The 22520-nt window shown below is 39.6% G+C and overlaps 1 protein-coding gene across 1 annotated transcript in view; it reads left to right on the top strand.

The window, feature by feature from the left end:
- Positions 1-22520, top strand: part of OSBPL1A (oxysterol binding protein like 1A) — a 702947-nt gene that overhangs the window by 212030 nt on the left and 468397 nt on the right. The window contains 1 exon segment of the mRNA XM_053714984.1: positions 8431-8512. Coding sequence (XP_053570959.1) covers positions 8431-8512 — 82 coding nt within the window.

Here is a 22520-nt window from a genome sequence, read left to right as displayed (position 1 = left end):
CCATACGTCACTAGCTCATGGACTCTTGCTAATATGAAAGAAATGAATTTATCAGGTAAGTTCTTACATAAATTATGTTTTTATTCATTCACTTGGTATCCTTTTGTTGAAGAAGCAATGCACTCCTGGGAAATATCTGAACAGATCAGGAGAACCCTCACAACAGGCTTATGTGTGCAGTCGCAATTCAGCAGCTATCTCTCAGTAGTCTTTTGCTGCTTCTCAGCCTACCTAGGTATACCTTTTTAAAGAAAGGATACCAAAAGAACAAAGCAAATTAGATAATAGAAGTAGGAACTTTTGTTTTTTTTAATTGCATGCTCTATGATGAACCATGAAAGAAGTCATTTTTAGATGATGAAATGTAGTCAGGCCCATACTTTTTATTAGGGATTCATTTTTGTGGTATAAATCACTTAAATGAACATTAACCTCTTTGACATTGTAATATACAATGTTTAAATGGCGCTATTGTATTTAAAAAAATAATAATAGAGCATGTAATATTTTCACTATAAAGGCCCTTTAATTATACGTAGTAAAACAACTTTGCAATATACTTTAATAATTTTTTTTTTTCCTTTAATGTAATTTTATTTTGGAAAAGTGTGGACTTTCCCATTCCTCTTTAAAAGTGGTAGACTTGAAACTGCTATATATATATTCCATACAGTCATTGGTTGCACACTCAAGAGGTCCATTTGTTTCTAACTGGTGTCAGCAGAGAAGGAAACCTAGGTTACAACATGGCAGCTCCCGTTGCTTTACAGACACTAAAACAATTCCTGTATGTTTGTTTATCTGGTCAGTTTAGTATTTTCTCTGTTTATATAATAAATATAAATCCCCACTCACAATGTTCAGTATTATGTGGATATAGTGTGAGATAATACAATGCAGAGATTAGTAGAACACCATTATACGCTACTGTAAAGTGTGAGATATTAACCCCTTAACGACCGAGGACGTGCAGGGTACGTCCTCTAAAAAAAATACCCTTAACGACCAAGGACGTACCCTGCACGTCCTCGGTGTGGAAAGCAGCTGGAAGCGATCCTGCTCGCTTCCAGCTGCTTTCCGGTTATTGCAGTGATGCCTCGATATCGAGGCATCCTGCAATAACCCTTAGTAGCCATCCGATGCAGAGAGGGCCACTCTGTTGCCCTCTCTGCACCGGATATCTATGGCTTCCATCGATGGCCCAGATGATGTGGAGGGGGGCGAGATCGTGGGCGGGGATGCCCGGACACGCGCACGGATGCGCGCACGTGCACTGGGAGGCGGGGGCGGGCGCGTGCACGGGGAGGGAGCGGGTGGGAACCGCTACTCTACAGAAAGTAATATAAGGCAATTTAGGCAAATGTTAAGAAAAATAAAAAAATAACGGTCATCAGCAGGTTTTGGGTGCTCTGTGGAGGGAGGGAAGCTACACTACAGAAAAAAAACCGGTGAAAAAAAAAATAAAACCATTTTGTGTCAGGTGGGAGGCTGATCTCTACTCTAAAGCTAAAATTAACCCTGCAAGCTCCCTACAAACTACCTAATTAACCCCTTCACTGCTAGCCATAATACATGTGTGATGCGCAGCAGCATTTAGCGGCCTTCTAATTACCAAAAAGCAACGCCAAAGTCATATATGTCTGCTATTTCTGAACAAAGGGGATCCCAGAGAAGCATTTACAACCATTTGTGCCATAATTGCACAAACTGTTTGTAAATAATTTCAGTGAGAAACCTAAAATTGTGAAAAAATTAAAGTTTTTTTTTTTATTTGATCGCATTTGGCGGTGAAATGGTGGCATGAAATATACCAAAATGGGCCTAGATCAATACTTGGGGTTCTCTACTACACTACAGCTAAAATTAACCCTAAAAGCTCCCTACATGCTCCCTAATTAACCCCTTCACTGCTGGGCATAATACACGTGTGGTGCGCAGTGGCATTTAGCAGTCTTCTAATTACCAAAAAGCAAAGCCAAAGTCATATATCTCTGCTATTTATGAACAAAGGGGATCCAAGAGAAGCATTTACAACCATTTATTTCATAATTGCATAAGTTGTTTGTAAATAATTTCAATGAGAAACCTAAAGTTTGTGAAAAAATTTGTGAGAAAGTGAACAATTTTTTTTATTTGATCGCATTTGGCGGTGAAATGGTGGCATGAAATATACCAAAATGGGCCTAGATCAATACTTTGGAATGTCTTCTAAAAAAAATATTTACATGTCAATGGATATTCAGGGATTCCTGAAAGATATCAGTGTCCCAACGTAACTAGCGCTAATTTTGAAAAAAAAGTGGTTTGGAAATAGCAAAGTGCTACTTGTATTTATGGCCCTATAACTTGCAAAAAAAGCAAAGAACATGTTAACATTGGGTATTTCTAAACTCAGGACAACATTTAGAAACTATTTAGCATGGGTGTTTTTTGGTGGTTGTAGATGTGTAACAGATTTTGGGGGTCAAAGTTAGAAAAGGTGTGTTTTTTTTCCATTTTTTTTTCATATTTTATAATTTTTTTTATAGTAAATTATAAGATATGATGAAAATAATGGTATCATTAGAAAGTCTATTTAATGGCGAGAAAAACGGTATATAATATGTGTGGGTAGAGTAAATGAGTAAGTGGAAAATTACAGCTAAACACAAACGCTGCAAAAATGTAAAAATAGCCTTGGTCCCAAACGGACAGAAAATGGAAAAGTGCTGTGGTCATTAAGGGGTTAAAGGGATATTAAACCCAATTTTTTTCTTTCATGGTTCAGATAGAGCATACCGGTTTAATCAATTTTCTAATTTACTCCTATTATCAATTTTTCTTTGTTCTCTTGGTATCTTTATTTGAAAAAGCAGCAATGTAAGCTTAGGAGCTAGTCTATTTTTGGTTCAGCACCCTGGGTAGTGCTTGCTTGACGGGTGGCTACATTTAGACACAAATCGGCAAGTGCTACCCAGGTGATGAACCAAGAATGGGCCGGCTCCTAAGCTTACATTCCTGATTTTCAAATAAAGATACCAAGAGAACAACATTTGTTTTGATAATAGGAGTAAATTAAAAAGTTTCTTAAAATTGTATGCTCTTTCTGAATCATCAAAGAAAATAAATGTGGGTTTCATATCCCTTTGAAATAGAGATTAGTAGAACATACTATACTGGAACTATATATAAAAAAAAAAAATATCCAGGCTAGATGGATGATTATTACCCATTCCCCAGTTTTGCATAACTAACACTTTTTTACTTTAGTGATTACCTTGTATCTAAGCATCTGCAGACTGACTAAAATGTATGTCTCTCAAAAAAATGAGATAAGGAGGCAGTCTGACTCATAAACAACTCCACAGGAGTGAGCATAATCGTATATATGGCACACATGAACTAGTGCAGTCTAGCTGTAAAAAACTGTTAAAATGCACTGAGATAAGAGGCAGCTGTCAAGGGCTTTGAAATCAGTTTATGAGCCTACCTAGATTTACCTAGGTTTAGCTTTCAACAAAGAATACCAAGACAACAAAGCAAATTTGATGATATTGGAAAGTTGTTTAAATTGCATGCCCTATCTTAATAATGAAAGTTTTCATTTTGACTTGACTGTCCCTTTAAAACTGGACCCTTCTATATGTGTGCTGTCAAGTGACCTCTCATTCCTCAATTTAGTATGGTAAATTTGGTCCTTTCTTGTTGCGAGATGAAATTAATTGAAATGTATATTGTGAGGTGAATCTAGGGGTCCTACAAAAAAGTGTGGGAACTCACCAAGACTTCCACCACCCTTCACAATTAATATTGTTTTACACACACACAAACACACACACACACACACACTGTATGTATATGTATATAATCTATTCACTTTGGTTAATTAAAGAAATTAAATCAAATTAAGGGTTGAATGGTTGCCTTTGGGCCTGAGAATCACCCACTTAAAAGGGACAGTCTAGTTCAAAATAAACCTTTGTGATTTAGATAGGGCATGTAATTTTAAACACATTTCCAATTTACTTTTATCACCAATTTTGCTTTGTTCTTTTGGTATTCTTAGTGGAAAGCTAAACCTGGGGGGTTCATATGCTAATTTCTAAGCCCTTAAAGGCCGCCTCTTCTCTCAGGGCATTTTGACAGTTTTTCACCACTAGAGGGTGTTAGTTTATGTGTGTCATATAGATAACACCGTGCTCACGCACGTGGAGCTCCTAGGAGGCAGCACTGATTGGCTAAAATGCAAGTCTATCAAAATAACTGAAGTAAGGGGGCAGTTTGCAGAGGCTTAGATACAAGATAATCATATAGGTAAAAAGTGTATTTATATAACTGTGTTGGTTATGCAAAACTAGGGAATGGGTAATAAAGGGATTATCTATCTTTTAAAGCAATAACAATTCTGGTGTAGACTGTCCCTTTTTTAGGTGCATTATTGTTTTTTATTGTTTTTTTCTGAGGAGAGTTAAATAACCCCAGAGCAAACCACACAGAAATGTAAGCACCATGTGTTCCACACAGTGCGGGGTGATCACACAGCAGGACCACTGACAGGCTTGCATTTAGTGTATTGTAGAAAGTGTTACTGCCCATTAATAGAGGATCTTACTATCCCTCTAACCAGACTGTGCTACAGCTCTCCCACCAGCAGCAGAAGTGTTTACTGAAGTGTTTCTGTTCTCTGTCCCGAGGGAACTTAGTTCCTCCTGCAAAAATAGTGCAGGAACTCCGTTCCCATGCTTTACCGCTCGACTTGACCCATGGGTGAAACTTGTTGCAATATAATTTTGTACAAGATGACTTTATATTAATGTCATGCCCCATACTGCCTCTAATTCTGTCACAGTGATTGCTAGGGCAAAGCTGTGTAGAGTGAAGCAGAGTTGGCTTGAAATATATATATGTACAAAGATGCAGAGAGAGGCAAAGAATGCAGAAGACAAATGTGTTAACATAGTAACATAATAGATAAGGTTGAAAAAAGACCGAAGTCCATCGAGTTCAACCTATACAAATCTAAAATATTTACAAAAAGCTCCAGTTAAAGGGACACTGAACTTAAATTTGTTCATTTGTAATTCAGAAAGCGCATGCAATTTTAAGCAACTTTCTAATTTACTCCTATTATCAATTTTTCTTCGTTCTCTTGCTATCATTTTTTGAAAAAGAAGGTATCTAAGCTTTTTTTTTGGTTTCAGTACTCTGGACAGCACTTTTTTATTGGTGGATGAATTTATCCACCAATCAGCAAGGACAACCCAGGTTGTTTACCAAAAATGGGCCGGCATCTAAACTTACATTCTTGCATTTAAAATAAAGATACCAAGAGAATGAAGAAAATTTGATAATAGGAGTAAATTCGAAATTTGCATAAAATTTCATGCTCAATCTGAATCACGAAATTATATTTTTGGGAACAGTGTCCCTTTAAGCTTAAATAACACCACTAAAAGGTGATCCATTTAATACTAGCAATCATATCCATTAATTTTGTTTATATACAGAAATGTATCCAGACTATTTTTAAATGTATCTAGGGTATTGGCATTCACTACCTCCTTTGGTAATGAGTTCCACAATTTTATTGCTCTTACAGTGAAAAAACATTTACGTTGCAGGAGATTAAATCTCCTTTCCTCCAACCTTAAATTGTGACCTCTTGTCAGAAACAATAAACAGAGCTTCTGCCATTTCTGTATATGGGCCTTGAATGTATTTATATAAAGTAATCATGTCACCTCTCAAGCGCCTTTTTTCTAAAGATATCAGACCCAGTTTGGCTAGCCTCTCATCATAGGTTAAATTCTCCAATCCCTAGTGCTAGTATCTTATTAGCCTTTGAAGCCGCTGCCCTGCATTGTGCACCCATCTTTAGCTTGTTATCTATTACTACTCCCAAATCCCTTTTACTCCTCTGTTTGGCGAGTCTTGTTCCATTTAAAAAATATGTTGCCTGCTTATTTTTACTTCCAAAATGTAAAACCTTGCATTTTCCCGTATTAAATCTAATCTTCCTTTTACCTGCCCATACTTATAATTTTTGCAGATCCCTTTGTAATGAAGTTCATCCTGCTCTGACCTAATGACCTTACTTAATTTAGTATCATCTGCAAAAATAGAGATGTCGCTATTTAATCCTAGCTCCAAGTCATTTATAAAAATATTAAAAAGAACAGGGCCCAGTACTGATTACCTTTGTTCAATCTGAGTATGATCCATTTACTACTACTTGTTGCTCCCTATCTTTTATCCAGTTATTTATCCATGAGCTAACATTTTCAGCTATTACCAGTCCCTTAATTTTGTGCATTAATATCTCATGTGACACTGTATCAAATGCCTTTGCAAAATCTAATCCTCTTTATCTATATTTTTACTTACTTTCTCGTAGAATCTAATTAAATTAGTTTGACATGATCTATTTCTCCTAAAACCATGCTGATTAGAACTCATAATCTTGTTTACACGAATATGATCATCAATATAATCCCTTATAATCCCTTCAAATATTTTCCCCACTATTGATGTCAGACTAACTGGTCTATAGCTTCCTGGATCATCCCTGCTTCCCTGTTTGAAGACTGGCACCACATCAGCTTTACGCCAATCCTGGGGTACCAAGCCTGAGGATAATGAGTCTTAAAAAATTAAGAGTAGTGGTTTGTCTGTAACAGTGCTAAGTTCCCTTAACACCCTTGGGTGTATTCCATCTGGGCCTGGAGTTTTATTTACCTTTAATATTACCTAGTTTTTTCCTGATATCCTCTAAATATAACCCAGTTAATGGTATGGACTGGCATGTTCTATTTTGTTCCAAAGTATCATCCAATGGTTCCTCTCTTGTGTATACTGAAGAAAAAAACTGGTTTAGTACCTCAGCCTTCTCCCTGTCATTATTTATCATGATACCCTCCACACATTTTAATGTACCTATATTGTCCTTAGATTTTTTGCTATTTATGTACTTAAAGAACCTTTTAGGGTTAGACTTAGAATCTTTTGCAATTAATTTTTAATTTTAGCTAATTTGATTGCTTTTTTGCATGCTTTGTTACATTCCTTATAAATATGGAATATTGCGCCTGTACTATTTTTTTTGAATAATTTAAATGCCCTACATTTTTCCTTATTTCTCTTAACACATTTTTATTTAGCGACATTGGCTTTGATTTTTGATTTTTATAACCATATGGTATTTGTTGATCTGTATATTTATTTAACAAAGTTTTAAATATTATCCATTTGCCCTCTGTATTTTTATGAGAGCATACATTGTCCCAATTTATATTATTTAATGATTTCCTTAAATCGTTGAATTTTGCTTTCTTATAATTAAAAGTCTTAGTTAAACCTTTAAGACACTGCATATTTCAAATATGACCATGTTATCACTTTTACCCAAATGTTCTTTGACTTCTATGTTTTGGTATTATATCTGTATTGTTTGATAGCACTAAATCCAATATAGCTTTACTCCTATTTGGCTCCTCTATTAATTGTGACAATAAGTTATCCCTGAGAACATTTAAAAATCTATCCCCCTTAGCTGAATTACTAGTTTCATTTGCCCAGTTTATATCCGTAGTTAAAATCTCCCATAATTACAGCACTGTTATTCCCAGCCTTACCTATTTGGATTAGTAGTTGAGTTTCCTCCGGGTCACTAATGTTGGGGGCTTGTAGAATGTTCCTAGTAATATCCCCCCCCCCCTCTCTATTTCAACCCACAGTGTCTCTACATTGTCACTTGTATCATAAATAATTTTCCCTTATTGTAGGTTTAAGGTTAGGTTTAATATACATGCAGATTCCTCCACCCCTTTTTATTATTCCTGTCCCTTCTAAATAAAGTATAACCCTCTAAGTTAACTGCCCAGTCATGTGAATCATCCCACCAAGTTTCAGTTATACTGATAACACCATAGTCCTCTTCTGCAACTAAGAGCCCTAGCTCCCCCATTTTACCTGTCATGCTTCTTGCATTTGTTGTCATACATTTAATTTTCATGTGCTTTCTGCTGCTACTTGGTGTGCTTTCCTCTATACTTTCTAATGTGACATTTCTTAAGTCATCTCTTCCTTGAGATATTAAGTGAGTGACATATTCACAGAATGATCTCTCTGTTCTATTGTGTTCTAACTGACCCCCCCTTTTCCTAGTTTAAAAGATTCTCTAAATGTTCTTCTATCCTTTTCCCTAACACACCTGCGCCCGTGTCATTCAGGTGCAATCCATCCTTACTGTAAAAATTGTAACCAAGTGAAAAGTCAGCCCTGTGCTCTAAAAGTCAAACCCCTCATTTTTACACCATGGTTTTTAACCATGAATTAACAGACCTTAGCTCCTTCTTTCTGCTTCATGCAGGATTGTTGTGTTTTTTTTTTTGTTTTTTTTTTTGCTACAGCTCTTTAAAATACATATTGCACATTTTTGTATTTATTTTACAGGACGCTGAGGCATGTCACCAAAAACTTGATAAAGAAATGTCTGTTTTTCTTACACTGCTGAAGAATCTAGAATCCGTAAAAGGTAAATAGAAGGGAAAAAAAGTTGTTTTAATCACTGTAGTTAAAGGGACATTAAACACTAAATAAATGCTAGATAGAATGATGCATTGAAAGAAAAGATTAGCCTTAGAATAACATGTAAATGTATTTTTAAAGTATCATTAGTTGTTTAAACAGTGACAAAATAAGTGTGACGTTTTAGTGTCTATAAAAAAAAAATGGGAGCTGCCATGTTGTAACTTAGGTTACTTTCCCTGCTGTGGCCAATTAGGGACAGTTATAAATTAGTCACTAGCGTGTGCAGCCAATGGCTGTGTGGAATATGACAGTGTTCTGCACTTCCATTTCTTACAGGAACTGAAATGCTCACAATTTTAGAATGAAATTACAGGAAAAGGGGAACAAAATAAATAATGAAAGTATATTGTAAAGGTGTGTGTGTGTATATATATGTGTGTGTGCGTGTGTGTGTATGTATGTGTATATATATATATATATATATATATATATATATATATATATATATATATATATATATATATATATATATATATAAAATGTGATTTTATATTACCATCTCAAAGTGTTTAATGTCCCTTTAAATACATATTTAAAATACAGCACCATCTATATTTATTGTGATATGGGAGCTATGCTGAACTTAGCTTAACAATCTCCAGGTCCTTGTATATTTTTAGCTATACCAGAATCATGGATGTTTAACTCATAAAGGCAAATTTTCTGTAAAAATAAAACACAACTATATGTTTTTCAAAATGTTCATGGTTAAATGATAGAAAATGTAAATTTTCCTTTAATACGTTAAGATTAGCAAATTTGTGAATATAATATTTCCTTAAATTTGGCACCATTGACGTTAACATATATTTAGCATTGCAAACAAACCCTCTGGTTTCTGTGCTATTAAGTGAGTGCATTATGCTTTGTAATTTATAATACTATATACTAATGTAAATCGACAACATGTTTATGCAAATATATACATTTCTGACAATTCTATGCGCTTATGCTGGTAAAATATATGTTTACGGCTCCCGTTCTGGTAAATGTTAAGCTACAAGCTAGAAAGAGAAGTGTAGAGTTTGTATTTTGGGGGTCCTTAAGCACTGGTTACTCACAATTATCTACCACTACGCACAATTATCTCTCTTGCTCAGTTTATAAAAAGATAGTAGAATCAACTAGGGAATCATTTCACTTAAGTCGGGGTTCCCCAAGGTAGCAGCTTATTTTACTTAAAGGGACATAATATTCATATGCTAAATCACTTAAAACTGATGCAGTATAACTGTAAAAAGGTGACAGGAAAATATCACCTGAGCATCTCTATGTAAAGAAGGAAGATATTTTACCTCACAATTTCCTCAGCTCAGCAGAGCAAGTTCTGTGTAAAAAGTTATATTTCACCTGCTCCCAGCTGCAGGTTAAAAAAAAAAAAATTGAAGAAATGAACAGCAGCCAATCAGCATCAGCAGTGCTGAGGTCATGAACTCTTTTACTGTGATCTCATGAGATTTGACTTAACTCTCATGAGATTTCATTGTAAACTTCCCTATTCTGAATAGGGAAATAATATGAGAGTGCACGAGGCTCATCCTTTCAGCTGTCCTAGGACAGACATACTAATATGCTGCTTAGAAATCCTTTACAATGGGATTTGGCTACTGAGGAACTTTTGAGGCAAAATATCTCTTTTCTCTTGTTAAGTGTGTTCAGTCCACGGGTCATCCATTACTTATGGGATATATTCTCCTTCCCAACAGGAAGTTGCAAAAGGATCACCCAAGCAGAGCTGCTATATAGCTCCTCCCCTCACATGTCATACCCAGTCATTCTCTTGCAACCCTCAACAAAGAAGGAGGTCGCGGGAGGAGTTGGAGTTTTTACTTAATTATTCTTCAATCAAAAGTTTGTTATTTTAAATGGCACCGGAGTGTGCGGTTTTTCTATCTCGGGCAGTATTTGGAAGAAGAAACTGCCTGCGTTTTCTATGATCTTAGCAGGCGTAACTAAGATCCACTGGCTGTTCTCGACATTCTGAGGAGTGGGGTAACTTCAGAACATGGGAATAGCATGCGGGGTCCCCTGCAAATGAGGTATGTGCAGTACAATATTTTCTGGGAATGGAATTGACTAAGAAAATACTGCTTTTACCCATATGATGTAAGTACAGCCTTAAATGCAGTAGTAGTGACTGGTATCAGGCTGATAATTGTATGCACAGTAGAGTTATTTTCTAGGGACTAGAATTTGACTGAGAAAATACTGTTAATACTGAAATAATGCTTAAGCCTTATCTGCAGTGGTAGCGACTGGTTGCAGGCTTAGTGATAACTTTGCATGACATTTAAAGAAGTTTATTTTCAAAACGTTTACTGGCATGTTATTCGTTTTGTGAGGTACTTTGGTGATAAATCCTTTGGGCATGAATTTTTTTCCACATGGCTAACGTATTTTTCTGCATAGAAACTGTTATATCAGGTCTCCCACTGTTGTAAATGAGCGGGAGGGGCCTTTTTTAGCGCCTTGTTGCGCAGTTAAAATTCTAGCACAGTCTTCCTGCTTCTTCCTCCTTGATCCAGGACGTCTCTAGAGAGCTCAGGGGTCTTCAAAATTCGTTTTTGAGGGAGGTAATCAGTCACAGCAGACCTGTGACAGTGTGTTAGACTGTGATAAAAACGTTTAATATTAATTTGATATCAGTTTTTTTGGGTACTGAGGGGTTAATCATCCTGTTGCTAATGGGTGCAATCCTCTGCTAATTAATACATTTAAAGAATTGTTGACTATAACTGAATTAGTTCTTTGTTACTCAACTGTGTTTTTTAAAAGCGCTGCAGCGTTTTTTATATTGCTTGCAAACTTATTGAAAGTATTTTCCAAGCTTGCTAGCTTCATTGCTAGTCTGTTTAAACATGTCTGATACAGAGGAATCTGCTTGTTCATTATGTTTAAAAGCCGTTGTGGAGCCCAATAGAAATATGTGTACCAATTGTATTGATGTTACTTTGAAAAATCAATCTGTACCGATTAAAAAATTATCACCAGACAACGAGGGGGCAGTTATGCCGTCTAACTCTCCTCACGTGTCAGTACCTTCGTCTCCCGCTCGGGAGGTGCGTGAGATTGAGGCGCCAAGTACATCAAGGCCCTTACAAATCACTTTACATGATATGGCTAATGTTATGAAAGAAGTATTATACAATATGCCTGAGTTAAGAGGCAAGCGCGACAGTTCTGGGTTAAGGACAGAGCGCGCCGATGACACGAGAGCCATGTCTGATACTGCGTCACAATTTGCAGAACATGAGGACGGAGAGCTTCATTCTGTGGGTGATGGTTCTGATTTGGGGAGACCGGATTCAGAAATTTCAAATTTTAAATTTAAGCTTGAGAACCTCCGCGTGTTGCTAGGGGAGGTGTTAGCGGCTCTGAATGATTGTGACACGGTGGCAATCCCAGAGAAATTATGTAGGCTGGATAAATACTACGCGGTGCCCGGTGTGTACTGACGTTTTTCCTATACCAAAGAGGCTTACAGAGATTATTAGTAAGGAGTGGGATAGACCCGGTGTGCCTTTTTCCCCTCCTCCGATATTTAGAAAAATGTTCCCTATAGACGCCACCACACGAGACTTATGGCAGACGATCCCTAAGGTGGAGGGAGCAGTTTCTACTTTAGCCAAGCGTACCACTATCCCAGTGGAGGATAGCTGTGCTTTCTCAGATCCAATGGATAAGAAATTAGAGGGTTATCTTAAGAAAATGTTTGTTCAACAAGGTTTTATATTACAGCCTCTTGCATGCATTGCGCCTGTCACTGCTGCAGCGGCATTCTGGTTTGAGTCTCTGGAAGAGGCGATTCGCACAGCACCATTGGATGAATCTCTGAGCAAGAACCCTTAAGCTGGCTAATGCGTTTGTTTCGGATGCCGTAGTGCATTTAACCAAACTTACGGCTAAAAATTCCGGATTCGCCATACAGGCGCGCAGAGCGCTTTGGCTTAAATCCTGGTCAGCAGATGTAACTTCTAAGTCTAAATTACTAAACATTCCTTTCAAAGGGCAGACCTTATTCGGGCCCGGCTTGAAGGAAATTATTGCTGACATTACTGGAGGTAAGGTCCACACCCTTCCTCAGGACAGGGCCAAATCGAAGGCCAAACAGTCTAATTTTCGTGCCTTTCGTAATTTCAAGGCAGGAGCAGCATCAACTCCCTCCGCTCCAAAACAGGAAGGAACTACTGCTCGTTACAGACAGGGTTGGAAAGGCAACCAGTCATGGAACAAGGGCAAGCAGGCCAGAAAACCTACTTCCGCCCCTAAGACAGCATGAAGTCAGGGCCCCCTTTCCGGAGACGGATCTAGTGGGGGGCAGACTTGGGCAAGAGATGTACAGGATCCCTGGACGTTGGAGATTATATCTCAGGGATACCTTCTGGATTTCAAAACTTCTCCACAAGGGAGGTTTCATCTGTCAAGGTTATCAACAAACCTAGTAAAGAAAGAGGCATTTCTACAATGTGTACAAGATCTTAGTGATGGGAGTGATCCACCCAGTTCCGCGGACGGAACAGGGGCAAGGGTTTTATTCAAATCTGTTTGTGGTTCCCAAGAAAGAGGGTACCTTCAGACCAATCTTAGATTTAAAAATCTTAAACAAATTCCTAAGGGTTCCATCGTTCAAGATGGAAACCATTCGGACCATCCTACCCATGATCCAAGAGGGTCAATACATGACCACAGTGGATTTAAAGGATGCCTACCTTCACATACCGATTCTCAAAGATCATTATCGGTACCTATGTTTTGCCTTTCTAGACAGGCATTACCAGTTTGTAGTGCTTCCCTTCGGGTTGGCTACGGCCCCGAGAATTTTTACAAAGGTTCTGGGCTCTCTTCTGGCGGTACTAAGACCACGAGGCATAGCGGTGGCTCCGTACCTAGACGACATTCTGATACAAGCGTCAAGTTTTCAAAATGCAAAGTCTCATACAGAGATAGTTCTAGCATTTCTGAGGTCGCATGGGTGGAAAGTGAACGTGGAAAAGAGTTCTCTGTTACCACTCACAAGGGTTCCTTTTCTAGGGACTCTTATAGATTCTGTAGAGATGAAGATTTACCTGACGGAGTCCAGGTTATCAAAGCTTCTCAATGCTTGCCGTGTCCTTCATTCCATTCCAAGCCAATCAGTAGCTCAGTGCATGGAAGTAATCGGCTTAATGGTCGCGGCAATGGACATAGTGCCATTTGTGCGCCTACATCTCAGACCGCTGCAACTATGCATGCTAAGTCAATGGAACGGGGATTACTCAGATCTGTCCCCTTTGCTAAATCTGGACCAGGAGACCAGAGATTCTCTTCTCTGGTGGTTGTCACGGGTTCATCTGTCCAAAGGAATGACTTTTCGCAGACCAGATTGGACGATTGTAACAACAGATGCCAGCCTACTAGGCTGGGGAGCAGTCTGGAACTCCCTGAAGGCTCAGGGATCGTGGACTCAAGAGGAGAAACTCCTCCCAATAAACATTCTAGAATTAAGAGCAATATTCAATGCTCTTCTAGCTTGGCCTCAGTTGGCAACACTGCGGTTCATCAGATTTCAGTCGGACAACATCACGACTGTGGCTTACATCAATCATCAAGGGGGAACCAGGAGTTCCCTAGCGATGTTGGAAGTCTTGAAGATAATTCGCTGGGCAGAGTCTCACTCTTGCCACCTGTCAGCGATCTACATCCCAGGCGTGGAGAACTGGGAGGCGGATTTTTTTTTTTTTTTTTATATCTTTATTGAGGTTTAAAGGCAAGGCATACATGAAATATAAAACCAAGCATGTAATAACAGGTAAACTTCATATGGTACAAATAGAGAGATACAATACATATTGCAAAAGGACACTCTGGTTGTATAGTATATAGAAAAAATGCCTAATAATCTGAAGCACCTCCCAGATGGAATTAGAGGCCGCTCTTGGACCTCAGACATGTGTATATATAAATGTATGGGAGATAATTGTTAACAAAGGAAGTCACTTTTGGGTCTCCAAATAAGAACCTCAGTTTTCAATTTTTATGGATCTCAAATAACAATGTAGAATGATAACCAACAAAAAGGAAAGGAAGGATTACACAACAATAAGATAGAATGGACACCCTCGTTTACAAAAATCTAAGCTGCAGGTGAGTATACTATTAGGGGCTTATATGGATATAGTCTTTTATGGGACATGGGGGATACACTAGAATGGTCTTGAAATAACCCAGGCCAAAGTAAAACTAAGTTATAGCCCCTTAGATAGAAGTGGAGATGTGGATGGGTAGGGGTCTAGGTATTTTGCATGGAAATAAGTACATTGATTATTTAGTACATAAACATAGCGCCATACAAATAGGTGTACTCGCAAGATAAAAAGTCAGCAGTAAGTATTCCACATGAACAACATATGAGTATTTTAGTACTTATAATAGAATGCACAAACTAAGCTTGAGCAGGTTTGGACTCCCTAACTTTATACTTAAAATCTTATAACCCTTAAAGCTAATAAGGGTCTAAAGTAATGTGGGAACCTGAAAACACAGGGCTGGGTGTTAGATTGCTAACTATGGCTTCCGCCTCGGCCGCTGGCAGGAGCACAACAACAATTTTCACCAGCCCCACTACCGCTCTGTAAGGGAGGCATATGATTGACTAACATTAAATGAGCTTAGTAGTCATAACACGTTTAGCTATGTTGCCTAAATAATAGAAACAGCTGAAAAAAGCTTAACCTAGGCTATAAGACTGTATTAAATATGTTAAGCACACGTTCCAGGGTAACCCCCCTATGCAATACATTATACACATATAACTATCATAACATGGTTACAAGGATCAAATATATTAGCTAACCCCTGAAAATTTTTTGCTGATATCCCCTAGTCCACATTACCAGAGCAAACTGGGAATGCGATATCAGTCCCGTGCTGGGGCAATGTTTACCCAATTCCAAGTTTCTCCTGAGAGATATGGGGCATGACAGGAGCGCACCAGGTGAGGGCTTCATGTAATGGACTAATTAACTGCCCATTCTGTGTCCTTTCAGTTATTTGTGTTGGCACTAGGGAAGGGGCTATTACCAAGATACATTTAGGCTGTGGAGGGACAAGTCCTGAGAGCGTTAACAATGGTGCCGATTTGGCTCGAACATTTTTCAGAGAGACTCCGGCAGCGGTGTCTGTATAGGAAGGCAGCGTGGCATCTTTTGGCAGCGTGAATGGGGAACGGTCTGCATATGCAATGTTTCTTGCGCTCGCTACCGACATCCAATGTCCCATATCAGTGGTCACATCCTCTGCCGCCGTCCCGCCATACAGTGCCTCCGGTTCCTCCAGACCAGCATCAGGAGCCGTCAAGGGTTCATTGCAGGTGGGTGGTGGGCACTCGGGCCCCAAAGCGCCCCCCTTCCCCTCACTGAGAGTAGTTGGCTCCGATGCGGTATACTGTTTTGTGTCGCGATCCCCGTCGCCAATAGCCCCTCCATGCAGAGTCTCATCAAAAGCAACTAGGTACGTTGCTAACAGGCTGCGCAGATCTTCAAGGATAACTTTAGCTAGCTCCATAGTGAGCCTTTGAGGGCAATGTACAGCTGGTAGAGTTGTGTAATCCAAATTAAAGGAAAGTCTTGCGGTGCATCAAACTTTAGTTGCAGTCAGTTGCTTCGAGTTTAGCATTGCATGACCTGGTTGCAGTTCAGCACTTGTTTAGCGCCGCATAACGACAGGGAGAAAGTATACCCTGCCGGGGGGTTGTGAAGAGGCCAAGGCCTCAAAGTAGCTCCGAGCACTGATGCCAACAGCAATCTTGTGAATATCAAGCTCATCAGATGCCTTGCTTGTAGTAGAGTTCAGATCTACATAGTATATGTATAGATGATGCTTTTACAAGGTAATTTTATGAAAGTATTTCTAGAAAGCTGGAGCAGCATGCAGATGTGCGACTGAACATGGCCGCTGCCCGGAAGTTCCCCCCGGGAGGCGGATTTTTTAAGTCGCCAGACTTTTCATCCGGGGGAGTGGGAACTTCACCCGGAGGTATTTGCCCAACTGATTCATCGTTGGGGCAAACCGGATCTGGATCTCATGGCATCTCGCCAGAACGCCAAGCTTCCTTGTTACGGATCCAGGTCCAGGGACCCGGGAGCGGTGCTGGTAGATGCACTAGCAGCCCCTTGGGTTTTCAACATAGCTTATGTGTTTCCACCTTTTCCGTTGCTACCTCGACTGATTGCCAGGATCAAACAGGAGAGAGCATCGGTGAGTCTGATAGCGCCTGCGTGGCCACACAGGACCTGGTATGCAGACCTAGTGGACATGTCGTCCTGTCCACCATGGTCTCTACCCCTGAGGCAGGACCTTCTAATTCAGGGTCCTTTCAACCATCCAAACCTAATTTCTCTGAGGCTGACTGCTTGGAAATTGAACGCTTGATTCTATCAAAGCGTGGGTTTTCGGATTTGGTTATTGATACATTAATACAGGCTCGGAAACCTGTTACCAGAAAAATTTACCACAAAATATGGCGTAAATATTTATATTGGTGTGAATCCAAGAGTTACTCATGGAATAAGGTTAGGATTCCTAGGATATTGTCTTTTCTACAAGAGGGTTTAGAAAAGGGCTTAGCCGCTAGTTCACTAAAGGGACAGATTTCTGCTCTGTCTATTCTTTTACACAAGCGTCTGGCAGATAATCCAGACGTCCAGGCTTTTTGTCAGGCTTTGGCTAGGATTAAGCCTGTATTTAAAGCTGTTGCTCCTCCGTGGAGCTTAAACTTGGTTCTTAAAGTTCTTCAGGGTGTTCCGTTTGAACCCCTTCATTCCATTGATATTAAGCTTTTATCTTGGAAAGTTCTGTTTTTGATGGCTATTTCCTCGGCTCGAAGAGTCTCTGAGTTATCTGCCTTACATTGTGATTCTCCTTATCTGATCTTTCATTCAGACAAGGTAGTTCTGCGTACTAAACCTGGGATTTTACCTAAGGTTGTTTCTAACAAGAATATCAATCAAGAGTGTTGTTCCATCCTTATGTCCTAATCCTTCTTCAAAGAAGGAACGTCTTTTACATAATCTAGACGTGGTCCGTGCTCTGAAGTTCTACTTACAGGCAACTAAAGATTTTCGACTAACTTCTTCTCTGTTTGTCGTTTACTCTGGACAGAGGAGAGGTCAAAAGGCTTCGGCTACCTCTCTCTCTTTTTGGCTTCGTAGCATTATACGCTTAGCCTATGAGACTGCTGGACAGAAGCCTCCTGAAAGAATTACAGCTCATTCCACTAGAGCTGTGGCTTCCACCTGGGCCTTTAAGAATGAGGCCTCTGTTGAACAGATTTGCAAGGCTGCAACTTGGTCTTCACTTCATACTTTTTCCAAATTTTCCAAATTTGACACTTTTGCTTCTTCGGAGGCTGTTTTTGGGAGAAAGGTTCTACAGGCAGTGGTTCCTTCTGTTTAATGTCCCTGCCTTGTCCTTCCCATCATCCGTGTACTTTAACTTTGGTATTGGTATCCCATAAGTAATGGATGACCCGTGGACTGAACACACTTAACAAGAGAAAACATAATTTATGCTTACCTGATAAATTTTTTTCTCTTGTAGTGTGTTCAGTCCACGGCCCGCCCTGTCTATTTGAGGCAGGTTCTAAATTTTAAATTATAACTCCAGTCACCACTGCACCCTATAGTTTCTCCTTTCTTGTCTTGTTTCGGTCGAATGACTGGATATGACATGTGAGGGGAGGAGCTATATAGCATCTCTGCTTGGGTGATCCTCTTGCAACTTCCTGTTGGGAAGGAGAATATATCCCATAAGTAATGGATGACCCGTGGACTGAACACACTACAAGAGAAATAAATTTATCAGGTAAGCATAAATTATGTTTTTTACATAGAGATGTTCAGGTGATATTTTCTAGTCAGCTTTTTACAGCTATGCTGCATCACAACATAATTTTTTCTTTCTTTCATAATTCAGATAGAGAATACAATTTAAAAAATATCTAGATAGGTAGCATGCACGTCTGGAGCCTTACATGACAGGGAATAGTGCTCTTGCTAATGTTAAGCATTGTTGCAAAACTGCTTCCATATAGTGCTGCAGACATGCTCACTCCTGAATTTACCAAAGAATAACAAGAAAACGAAGAAAGTTTGAATATAGGAGTAAATTGGAAAGTTGTTTAAAATTATATGTTCTATCTGAATCTTTAAAGAAATTCTGGATTTTTTGTCCCTTTAATTTAACAAAATGTTCTGCTGCTTACTAGCCATGGTAATATACAATAATATACGTAAATATGATACATACATTTAGAATGGGAAGTACAGTTATCCAACTTCCCAAATTATGTTGGTAATTATGAAGTTAAGAGGAAGCCAGTGAAGAAGACACAAGCAGAGCTGTTCTGTCAGGGTTCTGAGAAGCTTCATATGTCCAGTAAGTGGAAGCTACCATTGTGAAACAAACCATTTAGCCTCAAAGCCTTCATTACTTGATAAGCTGAGATGATACAGTAACCAATCTTACAATCTTAGTCTTTGGCATTCATTCTTTGTGATGCAGTTTTACAGTTTGTTTACATTCTTTCATCCAATAAATTATGTATGTTAAGAGAACAAACTACATCAAAGGATTTTAATAATTTTCCAATCCACAGGCTTTTCTTTCTAATGACACGGTGAGTCAACGGATCATCTTAATTACTGTTGGGAATATCACTCCTGACCAGCAAGAGGAGGCAAAGAGCACCACAGCAAAAGCTGTTAAATACCACTCCCCCTACCCACAATCCCCAGTCATTCTCTTTGCTTATATTAGTTGCAAGGAGGGGTAATGCTAGGTGTCTGATTCTTCAATCAAGAGTTTATTTTTTTTAAGCAGAGCAAGTTTGCTCTAGTTTTCTTTCGGGTTTAGCCGTAGTCCATGTCAGTCTCTTCAGTAGAGCAAGTGGGGGCTTTTAAGTATTTGGGAACTTGTGGGGTATAATCCCCACTGGGCCTCTCAAGTAATTTCATGCTGCCCTTGGTTGAAAGTTTGAGTAAGTTTACTCACCCTTTTCTTTTTTCCACAGATCCATGTGAGGTAGGAAGCCCCTCTCATACCAAGTGAGCTGTCCTGCTGCCGGACAGATTTTTGAGGTTAAGTGCCTATTTCTTTCCCTTTTTTGATATAGGAGAATTTGGCAATTTTACAGTTAATTCTGCCTAAATATACAATCGGCCTTCTAGGTTAACGGTTTATTGTATGGCAGTTTTTCAGGCACTGGGGATGTTTGGCTCAGTTTATTATGTTTTCACTTTGGTGTACATGTGTTTTGTCTATTTCTTACAAGGGTAAGACCTTGTTTGGGCCAGGTATGGCTGAGATTATTTCTGATATTACGGGAGGGAAGGGGCATTATCTTCCTCAGGATAAAATAAATTAACAGAAGGGTCGGTAGAGTAATTTTCGTTCCTTTCATAACTTCTCTGGTAAATCTTCCTCTTCTTTCTCCAAGCAGGAACAGTCCAAGCCATCTTGGAAGTCAAATCAGTCTTGGAATAAGGGGAAGCAGTCCAGGAAGCCTGTTGCTGACTCAAAATCAGCATGAAGGGTCTGCCCCTGATCTGGGAATTGATCTTGTGGGGGGCATACTCTCTCTCTATCTCTCTTTCCTCGCTCAAGCTTGGGTTCGAGATGTTCAGGATCCCTGGGTGGTAGATACCTTGTCCCAGGGTTACAAACTGGAGTTCAAGAATTTTCCTCCCAGAGGCAGGTTTCTTCTCTCCAGGTTATCTGTAAACCAGATAAAAGGAGAGGCGTTCTTACGTTGTGTTAAGAATCTTTCCAACATGGGAGTGATAGTTCCTGTTCCAGTTCAGGAATAGGGTCTGGGTTTTTATTCCAAACTCTTCGTCATTCCCTAAAAGGAGGGAACTTTCAGACCTATTTTAGATCTCAAGAGTGTAAACAAATTTCTCAGGGTTCCGCCTTTCAAGATGGAAACTATTCGTTCCATTCTTCCTTTGGGTGTCAGTTCATGACCACAGTGGATCTAAAGGATGCGTATCTGCATATTCCTATTCACAGGGATCGTCACAGGTTCTTAAGATTTGCATATCTAGTCAAACATTTTCAGTTTGTAGCTCTTCCTTTTGGTCCGGCAACAGCTCACAGATTTTTTTCAAAGGTCCTGGGAGCATTGTTGGCTGTGCTTCGATTGAAGGGTGTTGCAGTGGCTCCTTATCTGGACAACATTCTTGTTCAGGCTCCATCTTTTCAACTAGCAAACTCCCACACAGAGATGTTGTTGTTTTTTCTGCGCTCGGCTACAAGAGTGTTTGTTTTTTGGGGACCATTATAGATTCTATAGAGATGACAATTTTTCTGACAGAAGCAAGAAAGTCAAATATTTTCAATATGTGCCTTGCTCTTCAGTCCCTTCCTCGGCCATCAGTGGCTCAGTACCGGAGGTTATTGGTCTGATGGTTTCAGTCATGGACATCATTCCGTTTGCTTGGTTCCATCTCAGACCTCTGCAGTTATGCTTGCTCAGGCAGTGGAACGGGGATTATGCGGATCTATCTCCAAAGATTTGTTCTAGATCAGATGTCAAGAGATTCTCTTCCATGGTGGTTGTTTCAGGATCTTCTCTCTGAGAACTTGCTTTCGCAGACTTGCCTGGGTTATTGTAACCACAGATGCCAGTTTGCTGGGCTGGGTGCTGTCTGGGGTTCATTAAGGGCTCAGGGTCTATGGACTCAGGAGGAGTCGGTTCTTCCAATAAATGTTTTTGAACTTAGAGCAATTTTCAATGCTCTTCTAGCCTGGTCTCATCTAGCTTTAACCCGGTTTGTCGGACAACATAATGTCAGTGGCTTACATCAGTCATCAAGGAGGAACTCTGAGTTCCTTGGCCATGACAGAGGTATTCAAGATTATTCAGTGGTTGGAGATTCACAACTGTTATCTGTCTGCTATCCATATTCCAGGGGTGGATAATTGGTAAGCGGATTTTTTGCGCAGACAGACTTTTCATCCAGGGGAGTGGGAACTTTATCCAGAAGTATTTTCCAGCTTTATTCTCAGTTGTGGGCAGCCGGAGTTGGATCTTATGGCATCTCGTCAGAATGCCAAGCTCCCGAGGTACGGGTCAAGGTTAAAGGAACCTCAGGCTGTTCTGATAGATGCTCTGGCAGTTCCTTGTACTTTCAGTCTGGCATATGTGTTCCCGCCATTTGCTCTTCTTCCTCGGGTCATTGCTCAGGTCAAACAAGACTGGGCATCAGTGATTCTCATTGATCCGGCTCTGGTTTGCAGATCTGGTGGAGATGTCTTCCCTTCCACCTTGGCGTCTTCCATTATGGAAGGTCCTGCTTCAGCAGGGTCCCTTCCTTCATCCAAATCTCGTTTTTGTGAAGCTGACTGCTTGGAGATTGAACGCTTGATTCTTTCTAAGCGTGTTTTTTCTGAGTCAGTCATTGAGACTATGATTCAGATTCGTAAGCCTGTGACTAGGAAGATTTATTATAAGATTTGGCATAAATATTTGTATTGGTGTGAATCTAAAGGCTACTCGTGGAGTAGTTAGGATTCTTAGGTTTTTTTATTTTCTCCAGGAGTGTTTGGAGAAAGGTTTATCTGCTAGTACCCTGAAGAGTCAAATTTCTGCTTTATCTATTTTATTGCACAAGCGCATGGCGGATGTGCCAGACTTTCATTCTTTTTGTCAGTCCTTGGTTAGAATTCGGCCTGTGTTTAAGTCTGCTACTGTACCTTGGAGTCTTAATTTGGTTCTTAGAGTCCTTCAACAGGCTCTGTTTGAACCTATGCATTCTTTGGATATTAAGAGGTTATCTTGTAAGGTTTTGTTTATGGTGGCTATTTCTTTGGCTCAAAGAGTTTCAGAGCTTTCAGCCTTACAGTATAAAGCACCTTTTCTTATTTTTCACTCTGATAAGGTAGTTCTGCGTACTGCCTTGGGTTTTCTTCCCAGG

The sequence above is a fragment of the Bombina bombina genome, chromosome 5 (genome assembly GCF_027579735.1).
Source record: "Bombina bombina isolate aBomBom1 chromosome 5, aBomBom1.pri, whole genome shotgun sequence".
NCBI classification, from domain to species: domain Eukaryota; kingdom Metazoa; phylum Chordata; class Amphibia; order Anura; family Bombinatoridae; genus Bombina; species Bombina bombina.
The sequence above is the reverse complement of the archived record's forward strand: the minus strand, read 5'-3'. Positions and strand labels throughout refer to the sequence as shown.